Raw genomic sequence first — 16,828 nt, 5'->3', positions numbered from 1 at the left:
TTCATTTCATTAAGACTAAGTGATTGTAATATCAGTTGACTGCATAAATAACTTGAATATAATTATCTACAGTATATGTCTTAATTGAAGGCCAAATGGTGTTCAACTTAACATTTGCATTGAAATGACTCTCAGCTCACATTTTGCTGTTTGTATTGTGTGTATTTTGCCGCTCTGTCGCCATATCTGTTTAAACATGACATTAAGGTCACGTTACATAATCATTAAATCGTACCTGACAGCGCAACTTCAAAATCATTATTATAAGCATACCATTATGAGCGAACTGATTTTGATGTACTTGCGCAAAAACTTAATAATATTCTTTTTAATCCAACAAAGTTAAAGATCTCAGCTTTGAATGCTTGAATTTATAAATATACTAAATTGTTTACTTTAAATATTTATTACATTCACAAAACCTTTAATTTCTAATGTTTTTCTAATGCTTAGTGAATGTCAAGCTTATTTAAACTATGTCACAGTTAATTATTCCTCCTGTCACTGTACAAGACTGTTATCCAAATTGGCGTCAGAGCTGTTGTGAGGCATCATCAGACTGCAAACATTAATTTAATTCTTTAACAAGCTGATATAACAGTTAAAATAATTAGGTAAAGTACAGATAAAATGAGCACCATGTAGCAAATACTGTACATACTGAAACAATTTCATTAAAAAAGTATTGGCGGGACTCAATATCTACGGTAAGGTTAAAAGGAACATCCACTCAAAAATGAAAATTCTGCCATTTATTATTCACAATCAAGTAGCTTCACATCGCTAGGACTGCCATTTTTGTTGTTTTGGAAGCTGTCTGACTTCTCCATAGATTGCGGCACAACCAAAACAACCAACCAAACTTCAAAGTGTCATCATAAAATAGTCCACGCGACTCCAGTGGTTCAGTATGAATTAATAAAATGTGTCAAGGATACTTTTTGTGCATAAACAAACAAAAAAATGACTATATTCAAATACTTCCTGAAATGAGTGTTAGTTTTCATCGCGCTTTCCCAAGCGGATGGACCTTTTTAATAATGTCTTTAGTACTTTTCTGGACCTTGACAACAACTATAACCATAATGTCTATGAGGCGCCCTCACCTCAAATATCTTTATTTGTTTTCCAAAGACGCCGGGAGGTCTTAAAACATGAGGATGAGTAAAAAATAACACAATTTTGATATGACCTTTTCCTTAAAAATAATTATTAAAAATATAAAAAATAATTATTCTAGTTTAAAGAAACGCTTTATATTTCACATATTTCAAGTCTATTGTTCACCGCTGTCACTCTTTTCACAAAACCATCAGACACGCTCTGATGGGTTAAGCTGATTCAGTCTGACGTGATTGGTTGCCCGCTTAGAGCATGTGTCTGAAGATGTCCCTCCCATATCCTTTCATATCATGTCAGCGAGCTTTCCGCTTCTCAGGTTGTGATTGGTCGGTCCCAATCTCACGTGTATTCATAATCTTTGGCTTTAAGCAAAAAATATTAATAATGGCGTCAACATCACTTCATCAGTTAAGGAGTCATATGGTGTGAATATGTGTTAAGGGGTCTTATGGTGCGAATATGTGTTTTTGTGTGTCTTTACATTGGCCATGCATGTATTAGACATAAAAATGCTAAAATGTAAGTCCGAACAAAGGATGCATTCTATCTACAGTAAAAAGTATTGCTCACCCAGACCTGCCTGAAAGTCTCATGTATCCACACCCCCACACATCTACGTCAGTTCGTGGTATGATTTGAATAAGACCGCCCAAGTGTAAACGCAAATAAGGTGGGCGTACCTGTCAGTAAATTGCTTTGGAACCAAACATGGTAAGAAGCATTACATTTCAGTCACACGGTGTAGTATTTGATAAATCACTAAGCACTAGTAAATGACAGCAGACCGATTGGCGTCAGACCGGTAACACCAATTAACACTAATAACAGAACTTTTTATATTGGACCTTAATTGGATTAATAAAACAAGCAGATTGACCAGGAGACATTTGCAAGCAGGACTTCAAAAGACGATTCATAGAAGTGTTTTAGAGGTATGCGCACACACACAATATCAGTGTATTACACAGAACAGTTTTCACAGCCGATGTTAAAGTCATGGTCATGGAAGCTGTTATTTGACCGTTGGTTAACTTAGAATGTGTGCAGCTAAATTCTTATTACCAGATGCAGGACTGTGATTAAAGTGAAAGTAATTAAGCACGTAGCTTGGTTAAATGTATTCAATATCTGACAACAAAACTACTCCAGCGGCTCTTCCTCTTCTCTAAGGAAGGTCTCGTCCTTTTTGGCGTATTCCTTTGGGTGGAGGTTTTTCAAAAACTGGGAATAGTGACATTTACCCGGGAAGTAAAGGGCTGTAGTCCGATTCCAACCATTCTCTGTAGTCCTTGAAAACCGAATTCTTTTAAAGACAATATCTCGCTTGGCATTCAACTTCAAGCTTTATCATTTTGCAGGTATTATTTATTCTCTAACAGCAACATTACACACTAACTAAAGTTTGAAAATTGGCATCACGTGGAACGGCACCTTTAAAAGGAAGATTGCTGGTAAACCCTTGACACTCACCTCGGCAGCACTGCTGAGACTGTCCTGGTTCTCACTGGCCCTCACCAGCAGCAGATAACGGTGCTGATCGCTTTCATAGTCTACACTGCGTGTCAGACTGATCTCCCCTGTCTCCTGATGGATGCTGAAAAGACTGCTGGGATTGATGAGCAGGCTGTACATTATTGGCAGCTTTTGAAAGGACATTGCTGGAGTGACTATGAAACTGGAAGAGAAGAGAGAGAGAGAGCGAGTATGATGTTGACCTGGTGTTCTACAATGAGCAAAATCAGTCAATTTAAGAAAAATACAATTCTAAGTGTTCAGCGGCAAGGACGTTTTGAGCTAAATTGGCCATCTGTGGCACATAAATTTCACAACTGTTTCAATCAAACCAACTTTCAAGATGCACTTAGTAGGAGCCTTTTATATTTTCAAACCCACTTTCTGTGGATGCATTTAGTCATAATGACAGAGGAAGTGAAAAGTAAGAGAGAAAAAATGTAAAAAGGCAGAAGATTGTGCGTTGGGGGAATAATGTAAAGAGAAGAAAATGGAAGGTTAAGCAGGGAAGGGATTTGCCAGAGGCTTATATTGATCTTGTGTAAATGTGGAAAAATAATAATAATTCGCTCTGTAATAAGCAATGTACAACCAAAAAAAATATTTCTGTTCAAATAAGCCAATGCCATACAATTCCTGAACATTCTGTCACAATTTCATTGGGTACACTCCATTTAATTCTGAAAAGCAGAATATGGAAATCCAATCAATCCATTTGTGTTGAGACTACAGACCTGTAAATTGATACAAGCTTTTTTTTAATCTAACAAATCTGCAGTTTAATTATTTTAGTGCTCAACTAAATTAAAAACTGATTCACTTATTGTGTTTCCTTGTATACAAGTAGATTAAGCAATAAAGTAATATTTTCTTATAAAAGAAAATACTGTAAAAATATATTGTAGAAATGCAATTTACTGTAGTTATATTCTTATTCTATCCGTACGTTTTAAAGAGTGGAAGTAGTACTAAAGAGGCATGTGGTCTGATAAACTGTTTGCAAATGACCTGAGCTCATATTTCACTCAGACTGTCACATCTTTGTTGCATAAGGTAGAAAACAACTAAACAACCAGTTGCAACAACTCAAACTGCAATAGGGCAGTACAAATCTTGTTCGATAGAAACATCTAGTTTTTGTTTGTTTTATTGTCTAAATATGCCTTATTATATAGGAAACAGTATGATTCAACTAACCTGAATACACCAGCAACAACAACAGAAGATGCGATTAAGGCTGGAATACATTACAGAACTTTTGCTCAGATTTTGTCCAGATTTTAAGTCTTGACTTGTTGCAGAAAGTCTGCGCTAGTCTGAACATTTTATTGCGTAGTGTTAATGCTCTGTTTTTCCCTGCAAAATTTCAAAAAGTCCACAAGTGAGTGATGTCTAGTTTTTAAAAAATCTGTTCAGATTTTAAAAGTTGTGTATTCCAGCCTTAAATCGCGATTAATCATTAAACAGCCCTACTTTTTCAAAAACATTTGCTAATTATCCTAACTGCCTCTAACCACTTATTTTACTTTATATACACTTTATTATACTATAACATTCTTCAGTTTCAACACCACCAGGCAACACCGTGACAACCATCCATTCAGGCCCCTTTGTGATGACAAGACTGACATGTATTTTTGTAATCCCAAAGAAACCTAACAACCGACGGATGGCAAGCGAAAGTAAAACGTCTCTTTCTTCAGGTATTGTGACTATTACAACTCCATTTTGTTTGACAGAGTTCACCAGTTGGCTTAGCCTGCCCTGACTGTCAAGCGGAGACCAGAACGTTTGGGGATAAGAATACCGTCACCCCACTTTGGTGTCATGAGCAGTATACTACTAATCCTAACATGACTGGTTATCTGTATCTTTGTGAAGATACAGCCTTACAGATTCATTTCTTAAATAATGTGTTGCCACCAGTACTGGAGCATATTTACTGAAAGAGGGACTATCATAAAACTACAGGTATAGAAAAATATACACTGTATGTAATACCGTGCATATTTAATCATATCTAGCTGCCATAAAAGGATTTAGTTGTATTCCACGTGGATTTAAGATAATTTGCTACATGTTAAAGCTTGATCTGTGCGTGTTTAGGAGGGATAAACATTCTTCCGTGTAGCAGCCTCACGCAAATCATTTCACTGTGACTCATCTAATATCAAAGGGCTTAACAATTAACACTGACTGCACCTGGAAAAAACACAGAATCTATTTGTCACCTAAAGAGCAACCACAAGTAACAAATCCATTAATCTAAAAGCCAAATATAAAAAGCATTTTGTCGTATATCAGCAAAGTTCTGCAATGCATGCACCTGAGAGCTAAAGTATCTATACGGGAAGAACAAAGCTCTGATGCACATGCATCTTTAATCCCTATCACTGTACCCTGCCATAGTCAAAGATCATTATTTCATGAACTTTAGATGCAGTACATGATGACTTGCGCGAGCTATGCATCAATAAGAATGAAACGACTCGCAGATGGCTGTGTGTAAGTGCAGCATGATTTGTTGCTATTATTTGCAAGCCCGATGGATAAGTAGTGTTGTCGCAGCACGGTAGATGCATTTAGGGTGTGCTAGAATTACAGTATGGAAATAAGATTGGTTGCATATATGAGGCTGGGTGTGTTCGTGTGCATGAGCTTGTTAAAGCTTTACTCACGGCTGTCCTTCTGGCGTGTTCTCTGGTATAGAAATTGTATAAGACACGTTTGTGAACTGAGGAGCTCTTGGACCCGCAACAACAGACACTATGGCAGGAGGACCGCGGCTGCCCTGACGGTCGGCGGCCACCACGGTTAGCAGGTATTCTCTGTCTCTCTGCAGGGGTAGACCTGTGGTCCGCACATGGCCGTTTTTCCTGTCCACCTCAAACCTCCCATCGCCTCCTGTTATGTAAAAACACATATTGATCTTAACATTGTGCAGTAAACGTTTGCAGTAAAGCTGACATAAGGCAGATGGAGAAGTTGCTTACCATCAGACAGGAAGTACTCCACCTCCCCATTGACGCCCTCATCACTGTCTCTGGCTTGAAGTTTATAAACCAGAGTGTTGGGCGGAGCACTAGCAGTTACCACACTTAGATAAGGGAAGGGTACCATTGTCCATTCTGGGGCGTTATCATTTACATCCATCACCGTCAGTTCCACTCGCACTGTATACCATTCTGAACCTGAAATAGAGAAACAGAAACAGTTAAAACCATAGAAGCAAAAGAACAAGATATTTTTATTTTAATGGCGTATTCTGTTCACAAGACAAAGCTCATGTGTTCGCCCTATGTGATTGTGTCACAATCTGCATTGCTTCCCAACAAGACTTCAGAGCAGCTTCAGCATCCCAAATGTTTTGATACTTATTTTCCATGAAAATGTGAGCTACAAAACATCACGGATGCCGAGACACATTTACATGCAAGTTGGAGAGAATGGCAGATACTAATGAGTGGAGTGTTTTCCTCATGGCAGCGTTTGCTACGTTTAGCTGCTGCATCGCCTCATTAGACATTCCTTCTTTATCACAATCATCGTTTCGCAAAGCGAGAGAACTGCAGACAGCTTCCCACATTTATGCATCACACACTCATCCTGGAAATACAGAGCGAAATTGCAAGGACAAAAGAAAAATGTGTCTGCAAAAAACTTTACGGCAAAGGAAACAACACGCTGGGATCTCCTCCTCTCTTCTGTGTCCGGACTCATTCAATCAGTACTTCAAAAATATCTCTCCGTTTCATTTTATATCTTTTTTGCCCTGAATTCTTCTCTTTCTTCGAAAGAGGTATAAATAGTGGGTTTCCTGTCAGAGTATGTGTGGAGTGACAGAGTCATGGGCTCTTTGATTCCCCAGGTGATTGGCCCTTTCATTGCCTGTGACAGCACACCAGCTGCCTCACATGCAGTGGAGAGACACGGAGTAAGAACAGAGAAGAGAGATCAAGAGTTGGGAGCGTGTGGGAGTTGGTGGGGGAGCCAGTGAAAAAGATTAACTTAAACTCCGGGATTGCATCAATATAAAATGATTATTAATAATAGATTAATACATAGAGAAGGTGGGCAAGGAGAGACCGATTAAGATCGATAGTCGGGATAGATAGTTGGGGTGCAGAATTCTGCAACTGCACTGAAAAGTTTGTACATAAAATTAAAAATAAGGTTGAGAAAACTGAGAAAAGTTATGACATAAAAAGGAAATATTCATGGTTGACATAGCTACTCTGTACAAAAGACAGACAAGGCCAAACATTCAATAACATCACAAAATGTTTGTTAAAACTTTCTCATGTTGGGTTATCATGAATCATCGGCTATTTAACTTTAGGACCCCACTGCATACATACATACATATATGTAGAAAACGAAAAACTAAGACACCATTTTTTTTAACTTTTCCTAAATACCAAAATACAAATACCAGGGCTACACATACCTGTCTATTTATGTGGTGACCTGCACTTTTGTTTTTTTAAAAGATGAAAACAGACGTATACTTGTGCTACTGTTTGGCCCGTGTAACAAAATTTAAACCTCTTTTGCACCGGTGCTATGTGCAAAAAAAGTTAACATAGAGCCCTGAAATACTGTTGTATTGCTTAAAAGTGAATATGAATTTATTTTCTTTGCAGTTTTTAATGTTTGAAAAAAGACAGAGAATATTATTTTTTATTTCTTATGAAATAAATGTATATATGTTATCATAATAATACTTTTATGCTTTTGTCTATGCCTGTAATTTCAGGATTCCACCCAAACTCCTCATAAAGAGGAGTGATAATTCTCAGCTTCAAAACATCAAAAAGAAAAACATCTGCTTGTCACCTAAGGGCCAATTTGTTCATACTGAGCTCCAAATTCATGTCTTTTAAGGACTTAACTCCAATTTCTACATCAAGTACATTAACCCTCAACCCCTTAGAGATGAGTTTACACTCTTTGAGGCAAAACAAAAGTGCTTTGCACATCCTAAATGCTCCCATCATCATATTCGTAGCATCAGGGTGCCTGTGTCAGAAGCCCAGTGTGAGAGATGAATAGAGATGCTGAGAGCCTAGAGGGAGAAAAAAGAAGCTGGTGAAGGCCTCTCTCTTGAGCTTTGATAGATAGAGCTATATGCCATAGCAAGAGAACCATCAGCAATCCTCCATCAACCATCAACCATCAGCTGTTTTAAATGAAAACGTAGGTGGTTTGTCACATACTGTAAGATGTTTACTGTGTATTCGACTAAACATGCCTAAACACATAACCCACAGCATAATTTTTATTGCAGTGTTTCTTAATCCTGGTCTCCCCGCTCTGCATATCCTCCAATAATTCACACTTCCTGTTTACTGCAGTCGGTTGCTTTGGAAAGAGAAAATTAAGCCATAAATTCATATTTCACCTGGATGATGGAAAACAGAAGGGGATTATTGGGGTAAAACAGATGCGGGTGAGAGAAACAGAGCGAAGGAGGAGGAAAATTACCAGCCAGAACAAGAAGGGAAGCAAGCAATAAGGAAAAAGCAACAATGTGTGATTAAGACAACATAGCCTACGGCATCGTTGGAATGGCCCTGAGGTTGTTATGGAAACCGAACTCGGACAACAGGAAGGAGAATACACAGGCTGACAAATGACTGGATTAAATCAATGTCATCAAAAATGAGTGCAGACAAGAATGGTGGTTAAAAATAGATGTGGATTAAAGCGGTGGAGGAAGAAAATTAATCAGCATTTACAGAGAGAGCAACACAAGCATTTAGCTGTAATGTTGTCCCATCCTAAAGATGCTCTTACTAACATGCTGGTTCAAAAGAATGATTACACACATACATTATAAACCAGCGATAGAAAAACAATTCAGTGACAGAAAAACAAAAACAACTACTGGTCAACAAAGTGTACAAAGTAGAGTGCACAGTAATGTATTATGAATTATATAAAATGTTGGACAGGAAACGAAACTGAGGAATTCACTACGGGAACTACACGTTACACTCTCTCGACCCTTTGTTTTTGCTGACAGAGAGAGCGAAAGATGCAATTTGCAGTCGTCTGCATGGAGGGCATTTTTTCATTCTGGACTCAGCACGTAAGCTAACTAACAGGAGCCCTGCGTCTCTGGGGTTGTGCAAAAGAGCTGTCTCACAGCAAGATCTGAGAACTATGGAAGGAAAAAGAAAATAGGGAGAGACAGGACGAGGAAGTGTTGGAGAAGGAACTAGAGAACGAGAGAGGGAGAGAGAAAGAGCTAATTAAATACTCTCTCAGAGGATTACAAAAGGGCCATTTGGTTCCCTCTGTGGAATTGTCACTTTCATAATCTTATTATAAAGGGTTAGGTAGTCAGGTTTCTTTTTCAGCATCAAACTTTCAATTAAAGAAAAGACGCAGCAGAAAGAATCCAGCACAAGAAAAAGCTGCCAACACAAAATTGCATATGCAAATTGTAAATGACAGAAGCGCGAAGGAAATAATTCTGTGAATAGAAGCAAAGAAAAAAAGACACACACACAGACACACGCATGTACAGCTTTTTCTGAGATGGCAAAATTCCATTTCTGTCCAGTTAGCAGATTTCTAAAGAAGTGCCACTAAACAAGACTTGTGATACAAGAACCATAGAGTGGATCTTCTGTAAGGCTAGGAAACCTTAGCTATGGCCCCAGCACTAGTTTGTATATAGTATAAATATATATTTCTGACTGATCATTAGAGATAATGCTGCATGTACCCACTACTCTCTCATGAGAAAGAAAAATTTAGATTTAACATCGCAGACTAAAGTCTCCTGCATCTCAGATCTTTTTCTGAGAAAAAGATCCAGACTTCAAAGAAATGTCTCCATTGGAGTAATAGAAAAGATCTCAACAATGTTGTAAACTGAGCTAATATTTGTCCCCAATTCCCAATAAGAAACCAATATTATTGAAGATCTCAATATGAAAAAAAATTCATTAGATTTAACCAAATTCAGTTCAATGCAATCTACTGTACATTAATTTTAGAGCTCTTCATGTTTTTTACAGTTTTCTTATTGGTTTCTAATTTTACTTCTCCTGGACAGTTTTAGGAGACTAAGTTGATACACAAATGTAACAAACTAGAAAACAACATCCACTGGACTGGGATCAGATCCTTCTACAACAACAAATGAAATCTTATTCACTAGTGAGACAAGAAAATTGGACCCTAGTCAGTCAAGTTCGCAGCTCTTTAATCATTTCTGGAATGTATAACACAACTGAAATGATAAGACTTACTGCTATCAAGAAAAACAGGCAAAATTGTATTCAAGAAATGTATAAACATGGCTTTATGCACATGGCATGACATTATGGAAATCTTCCCCTCCCAGGTTTAGTTCTCCCTCCAGGAATGAAGTACAGCCATGCACAGATGGCGTACTGCTCTTATGTTCCCTGAGTACACACACTGGCAGAATTGTTAAATAATAACATTCAGCTTCAGTCATTGGCTATAACTTGTCCTCCATTCTCCACCAGATATTTAAACCGAGCCGATCCTTCCCAAACGCAAACTACGCAAGTTGCGTAGGGCCCCTGCACCACTAGGGGGCCCCCTTGAGTACCACATCAAAAACACTATGATGTAAACAAGATGCTATTTTTACAACTTTTTTATAATAAGGGGGCATGTGTTTTTGTACTATTTCTAAGTTTTTATTAAGTTTTGCCGAATGCAAGTAAAGATTTACAAATTCAGTATTTGTCCAATGGCGTACAGTTGGTTTGACGTTGGAAATTCAATAGTCGTGAATTTAGGGACCTTCTCCAAAGTTACACAAACATTAATATACACTTTAAGATGTTTGATATTTATTACAATAAACTGTTAAATCATATGTAAATATTGTTATTTCACTACTGTATGGGTTCATACACAAAATATACCATTATTTAACGCTCATTATAATTTACAGGGAATGACTTGCAGTCATAAAACTGTACAGTGTTCATGTGAGTCTCAGCTTTAATGCACACCACTGCAATCCACTGTATTTCGTTTGCCCATAATAATATGGAATATTTGTGTCATCACATTTAGAGAATTTTGATATGTAAAATTTACATTTATCATGCTTTATTTTAATAATTTAATCACGCATTTGGTTAGTAAAAAACACACCGCATTTGCTAGATGTTTCCAGAGCCACGTGTTAATATTTACATGTGAATCAAAATGGGATCGGCACGGTCTTTAAAGATGCTCCCTTAAATGCCCTGCAAGGATCAGAGCATGACTGGCACAAAGATTTCCTTCTGGGCTCAGGGTGTTAAACGGGAGTGAAGATGTTCAGAAGCCCTGTTTGCTTTTAAGAGCATCACAGTTTGACACTGAGCAGGTTTAATGTGGGCTTTACCTTCAGACCTGGCTGCTTAATCACCCTGCTGCTTGCATGGTTACAGTTTGGCCCGAATCCCGCCGGAATTCATCTGTTAGGCTTCTACTGAGCGAGCTGAGATTTTCTCTTATTGCTCCCTTCTATCAAAGTTTATATCAGATTAGTAACCACTATAGGAAAGGAGAAAAGTGATAGGGCCACTTTACAGTGTTGGGATCCTTTATTTTGACAGTTTAAGTGAGGCATTGATCTTAGCTGCCTTTCTTTAGGACATCATCCCTCTAACTTCAAACAGCAGGACTGTGTTTCTGTTACACTGATCCACAAAAGTACGCTGCTCTGAACACTGAGAAACTGGCTTGGATTAGATTAGGTTTGGGGTTATGGTTTTCTGCATGCAGTGGCGGACTGGCCATCTGGAGCACCGGGAGTTTCTTCCGGTGGGCCGGTGCTCAATGTGGGCAAGCTCACTGTAAGGATATAAAGAAATAATAATAAAATGTTTGTTTGCTCACTTGTTATAGTTGTGATTTCTGTGCCCTAGCCACAGGTAACAGAGCTCTTCAATGTCAAAAGGTTGACCAATCAAACAGGGTTTGGAGAATTCTAGCTAATCAAATTACAGAGGCAAAGCAGAACTTAAACCAATCAAACTGAAGAAGACGACTGGAAGACTGAAGTTCGGTAGGCGGGTGCTAACAGAAACCAAGAGCAAATTCAGTTTGATGACTGTGAAGTAGTGAGATATTGGAAGGCAAACATAACAAAATTTTTTCAACAATAAAAATGATAAACGGTAAGATTTAAGAGATGCAAACTACTTAACTTTTGTGAATTCTGCTGTTTTAAATGAAAACGTAGGTGGTTTGTCACATTATGTAAGATGTTTACTGTGTATTCGACTAAACATGCCTAAACACATAACCCACAGCATAATGTTTATTGCAGTGTTTCTTAATCCTGGTCTCCCCGCTCTGCATATTTTTAATACTTCATATTTTAAATCAGGTGCATTAAACATAGAGAGAGACGCAAAATATGCAGAGCTGGCAGTCACGATGACCAGGATTAAGAATCTGTGGTTTATACCATTCAAACCCTAAAATAAGACTGGGTAAATAATAAAGTGGATTAAATTTACGTTGAAGAATTGAATAGATTGCAGAACTATTATCACAGGTAATGAAATGACTATATTGGGTCAAATTTCTATTTAATGTACAGTTTTATATTGCTTATGGAAGCTACTAAATTATGAAGCCCAAAGCATGAATCTTTCTCTCTCCTCGGTTCATAATTCTAAATGCTCACTTTTGTTTAGACTTGTATGTTGAATTTCACTCTACTTTTTTAGACTGAATCAGCACTTTGATTCAAACAAGCAAACTGACAATCATCCACATTTCATAATTATAATATATACAGTAATCCAGACGCGATTTCTTTAAGACTGCAAGGGAAGCTCAGCTTCCCCTATAATTGTCAAAAAATGAATGGTCAAATATATGTACTATTATGTTAACATTTTATTGACTAAAAATGCGTTAAACATGTTCATCTCAAACGAAAACAATTTCGTTCATAATCAGCTACTTAGGTCGGCTGACTCGATTTCCTTCTCATTCATTCCCGTAGCGTACAGTGCATTACTCTGTTGAAGCCCAGCGTCCATTGACTTCAATGGGGCTGCTTTAAACAGTTTTTTTCACTGCTTAGAAACAAGACGGTCATTGGATAATGCTGCGATTATGTCCCGCCCACGGAGGCTCAGCGTCTCTGGGATGAATGGAAGAGTGGGCTGGCCCGGACTCCGAGCGTCTGCAGGATGATTGGAGGGTCTGTCATCTCTTTTTAATCCACTTTTATGTCCTAAAACGCTCGTTTTTTGGGGTCGACAGTTTATAAAAACGTATTTCTTGTTTTTTTTTTAGCTTGTTTGCTATACACATTGTCACATATCAGCTTTTAGACATTGTTTTTTTTTTTTATAAATCATAAATGACAAGGAGGCGGCAGCTTCTCTCAATGCAAAGAGACGGTTGGTGTGGGCGTGGGCGTGGTCTTCAGATTATGACGCGTATCACTCTGTGTCTCCATTTCCAACTCAGTCCCATCGCAGATTTTGCATGTGTAGTCGAAAGACAAACTGCTGCAACCTTCATCGTATATTTCACACAATTTCACACCACATTCATTGTTTCAGTTTAACATAATTCCCACATTTCCTCCCGTTGCTGCTGATCTTTTAAAGAGGGGAAGCTCATTTTCTATATGAACTATATGAATAAATGAACAAACGATAACACAATGGCCCAAGGCCGTTTAAGCAGCCTAGCTCTGCTGGCCATTGAGAGGACACTGGTCAAGTCACTGCAAAGACGCCTAGTTGGTACGACAGGGTTACAGAGCATTTTCTTGAAAAGGAACGTAGGGCAGAATTTACATATAAATAAATCGACAATTTTTATGATTTAGGCCGAAAATGAGCTTCCCCTCTTTAAAAGATCAGCAGCCGCCACTGCTGTAATCCGACTCTAAAAAGAATGTATCATAATCTATAATAACTTACATGAATGGCATTCTTGTTACATTGTTTTTGACAAAAAACAAAATCAAACCTTTGTAGTGAACTGTCATCCAAAAGTGAATAGGAACTTGTTTTCTTTGCTGTATTTGAGGTCTGAAAAAATACACAGCATCTTTTCTGTTATTTTCCCTGTTTCTCTAGTTTTCCTTTTCTGCAAATAGAAACAATTTTTGTTCGAAAAGATTGAGAGAAATATTTTTAATCGATCACAGAATAAGACAAAATTATATTTTTACCTAAACACATACCTATAAATGGTAAATTCAAATAATTTTGAAATGGTATCTTATTTTTTTCTGTGGCTGTACACACAATGTCATACAAATTAGCCTTTTTTAATTAATAGTTAAATGCCACCTTAAAATAAGACTAATTTTTAAGTTCTCATCTATTATTTATCTCATGTCATTTCTTGAGAAAAAGCTTAAAGACCCAAGTTTCATGTGTGTTATAAAGCATCTTTTGTATTTAAGCTAAAACATGTTTTGTACTGTCCTGTGAAGATAAACAAGCCTGCAGGAATGTAGATATTCAGATTGACAACAGAATGATTTTATAGCACATTGCTGTAAATAGTATGTTATCTATGGAACTCAAAAGAAACGTACCTTTAGTTCCTAAAACAAGGGCTTTATAAGCTGCTTTGACAAACTGTGGACAAAACACTAAGAGGTTTTATCGTGACCCTTAAACACCAGTAGAAATATCTGACATACAAATAATAGCGTACAAGACAGAATAAAAACCTCTGGTGTCAGGTCTGTTATTCTATGTCTCTTGATTTGTCCAAGTAACCTGCTCCAGTTTGAACAAATCCGAAGCTGTTTATACCTCAGTTTCTTTTAACCTCATATAAACTGTATACTATTCTGTTTTTATGAAAATAATGCCATTCCACTGTTTCAGTCAACTAAGAATCATATGCCTTTACCCACCAAGTCAATCCTATTCATCTTCAGCCTGTGCAGCAGTCAAGCTTAATGCCTAACATCACTAGGGTTGATTTATTTTTGAACATCAAACAAAAGGAAGATGAATCAAATATCACTTTCCGTTAAATTAAATATGAAATCTCTTTACTCGGCAGGTTCCTCAACTTTGACTACATTTCTCTCTAATCAGCTTCGACTACAATTCCTCTAATCTTCTAAGCAGTCGATCCATTTACCTTAATACGTTCTCTTTCACGCCTCCGTGCTATAAAGGCAGCGTAAATCATTATGGTATTTCACTTCAGCCAACTTCATCTTTCGTAGACTTTTACAGCACCGTGAAGAATCTTGTGGTCCATTTTTTTCTCTCTCTCTCTCTTTCTCTCTCTCTCCCGCTGCATCTCTGTCAACTGTCAAGCTGCAGCACGGAGGGATCCCCTTCCTTTGTAAACTATGGGCTCTTCGGTTTTAAGGGAATGTTTCTAAAGAAGCTATGAAGGAGGAGGGGCTATATCTTGGGAGGGTTCTTGAAATTAATTCTCTTGTCTAATAAAAGAATGAGGAATCTTTGAAACAGGAAGAAACAGAGAACAGCATTTCACTCCCTGCACCTCAAAAGGCCTTTGAAAGCTCTTAGCCTTGACTGCTGGAAGATCTTCTTAGTCGGTTTTGGAGGAAGACAGAAAGAGAGAAGTGGTGGTTGATGTTGTTTCTTTTGCCCCCATCTGCTAAACATTCATCTCTGATTAGAAAAAATCAGCTAATTGACTTATTTCCTATTCTCACTGCTCTTGACCGCGATTTGGTTGCGTCCATGATAAGAATCCTCAACAGCAGATATATTTCAGATCTGTGGATTGATTTTTTCCTGTGGGGTTTGTGAACCTACAAATTCTGTTTGAACTAACTTATTTGCTGTTTGAGGAGTGAATCTGTATAGGAGCAAATTTCCTAACTTTTTTATATATTCTGCTTATGAAGTCAGACCAACATGGATCAGTGATGTGTGACTAGCAACAAATACTGCTTGCCTCTTAATGAAACTTATTATTGAAAAATTCAAGCATTTTTATGCTTGAAAATTACAACAAATACATATCAAACACTGAAAAGGCTGTGGCTAAATATGGGTAGTTGACAAATATACCGTACACGTGGGCAAAAATTTAGATTCTGTATGTGACCCTGGATCGCAAAACCCTTCATTAGGGGCAATTTTTCAAAACTGAAATTTACACATCTGACGGCTGAATAAATAAGCTTTCCATTGTTGCATGGTTTATTAGGATAGGACAATATTTTTGAGATTTAACTATTTGAAAATCTGGAATCCAAGGGTGCAAAAAAATTGAAATATTGAGAAAATTGCCTTTAAAGTTGTCAAACAGTGGCGCTGTAGCAGGCCGTTGCTAAGACGACACAGGTTTGTTTTAACTCTCTCTATTGCTTACCGCTGTTAGAGAGATATGAGGAGAGTAGATGAACCCGAAAGCGATATGTGAAAACGTATAAATAAAGTGAGGGAAATAAGGGAAGAAAAGGAAATTCTAAACTCTACATAGAAACCAAACATAAGTGGATAATTCTCAAAGCACGGACAGCAGCAAGCTAAGTTTGTAATCGTGTTTTTGGCCATTTTTTTCAGTAGGAAATGGAACAATCAATAATTTTGACCCATATAATGTATTGTTGGCTTTTGCTACTTGTTAGTTTTGACTGGTTTTGTGGTCCAGGGTCACATATTATTTTATATTGTATTAATATTTATAATATAAAATAGCATAAGATAGATTTATCTTCATTGTAAATGTTTTAATTGACAACTACCCATATACCAAACAAAATATTACTTCCCACTGTACATTAAGTATATACAGCCTAAGTAATGTAAAGAAATAAATATCCCTCTGTGATAAAGAGAGATGCAATAACCTAAAGTGTTTTAGCAAAATAAAGGCTTTTATTCACAGCCTTAACAACATGAAAAGTTGAATTTATAAATATATACCCAGAAATAGTCACAGTGCACAGTGCGTCACTGCAGTTGTAGAGACTTAAATGAGAAAAATAAATTATGAGAATTGCCCGTTTCTTTTTCTTTTTGCAACTCCATCAGGTGCAATGGTCGGCTGTAAATTAATTGTATCCAATAAATAAACAGTTTCTAACATTCCCCATGTCGAATAACGATATTGTTGAAATCATTTTGCTTTAATGTGATTATCCGAACATTTTGTTTGTGGGTACTCTTATTTTAATAAATCCACTTAGATAGGGCTAAATGAACAGTGCCAGGTAATAAACAAACAG

The 16,828-nt window shown here is 37.3% G+C and overlaps 1 protein-coding gene across 1 annotated transcript in view; it reads right to left on the bottom strand.

Annotated features, from left to right (window-relative positions):
• si:ch211-186j3.6 (neural-cadherin) overlaps nucleotides 1-16,828 on the bottom strand; it is a 203,913-nt gene that overhangs the window by 123,798 nt on the left and 63,287 nt on the right. Inside the window, exons 2-4 of the mRNA XM_056750824.1 lie at nucleotides 5,628-5,825; nucleotides 5,313-5,538; nucleotides 2,593-2,797 (exon numbers count right to left, since the gene is read on the bottom strand). Of these exons, the coding sequence (XP_056606802.1) occupies nucleotides 2,593-2,797; nucleotides 5,313-5,538; nucleotides 5,628-5,825 (629 nt within the window). The remainder of the gene's footprint in view (nucleotides 1-2,592; nucleotides 2,798-5,312; nucleotides 5,539-5,627; nucleotides 5,826-16,828) is intronic.

The sequence above is a fragment of the Triplophysa dalaica genome, chromosome 1 (assembly GCF_015846415.1).
Source record: "Triplophysa dalaica isolate WHDGS20190420 chromosome 1, ASM1584641v1, whole genome shotgun sequence".
In the NCBI taxonomy this organism is placed as follows: domain Eukaryota; kingdom Metazoa; phylum Chordata; class Actinopteri; order Cypriniformes; family Nemacheilidae; genus Triplophysa; species Triplophysa dalaica.
The sequence above is the reverse complement of the archived record's forward strand: the minus strand, read 5'-3'. Positions and strand labels throughout refer to the sequence as shown.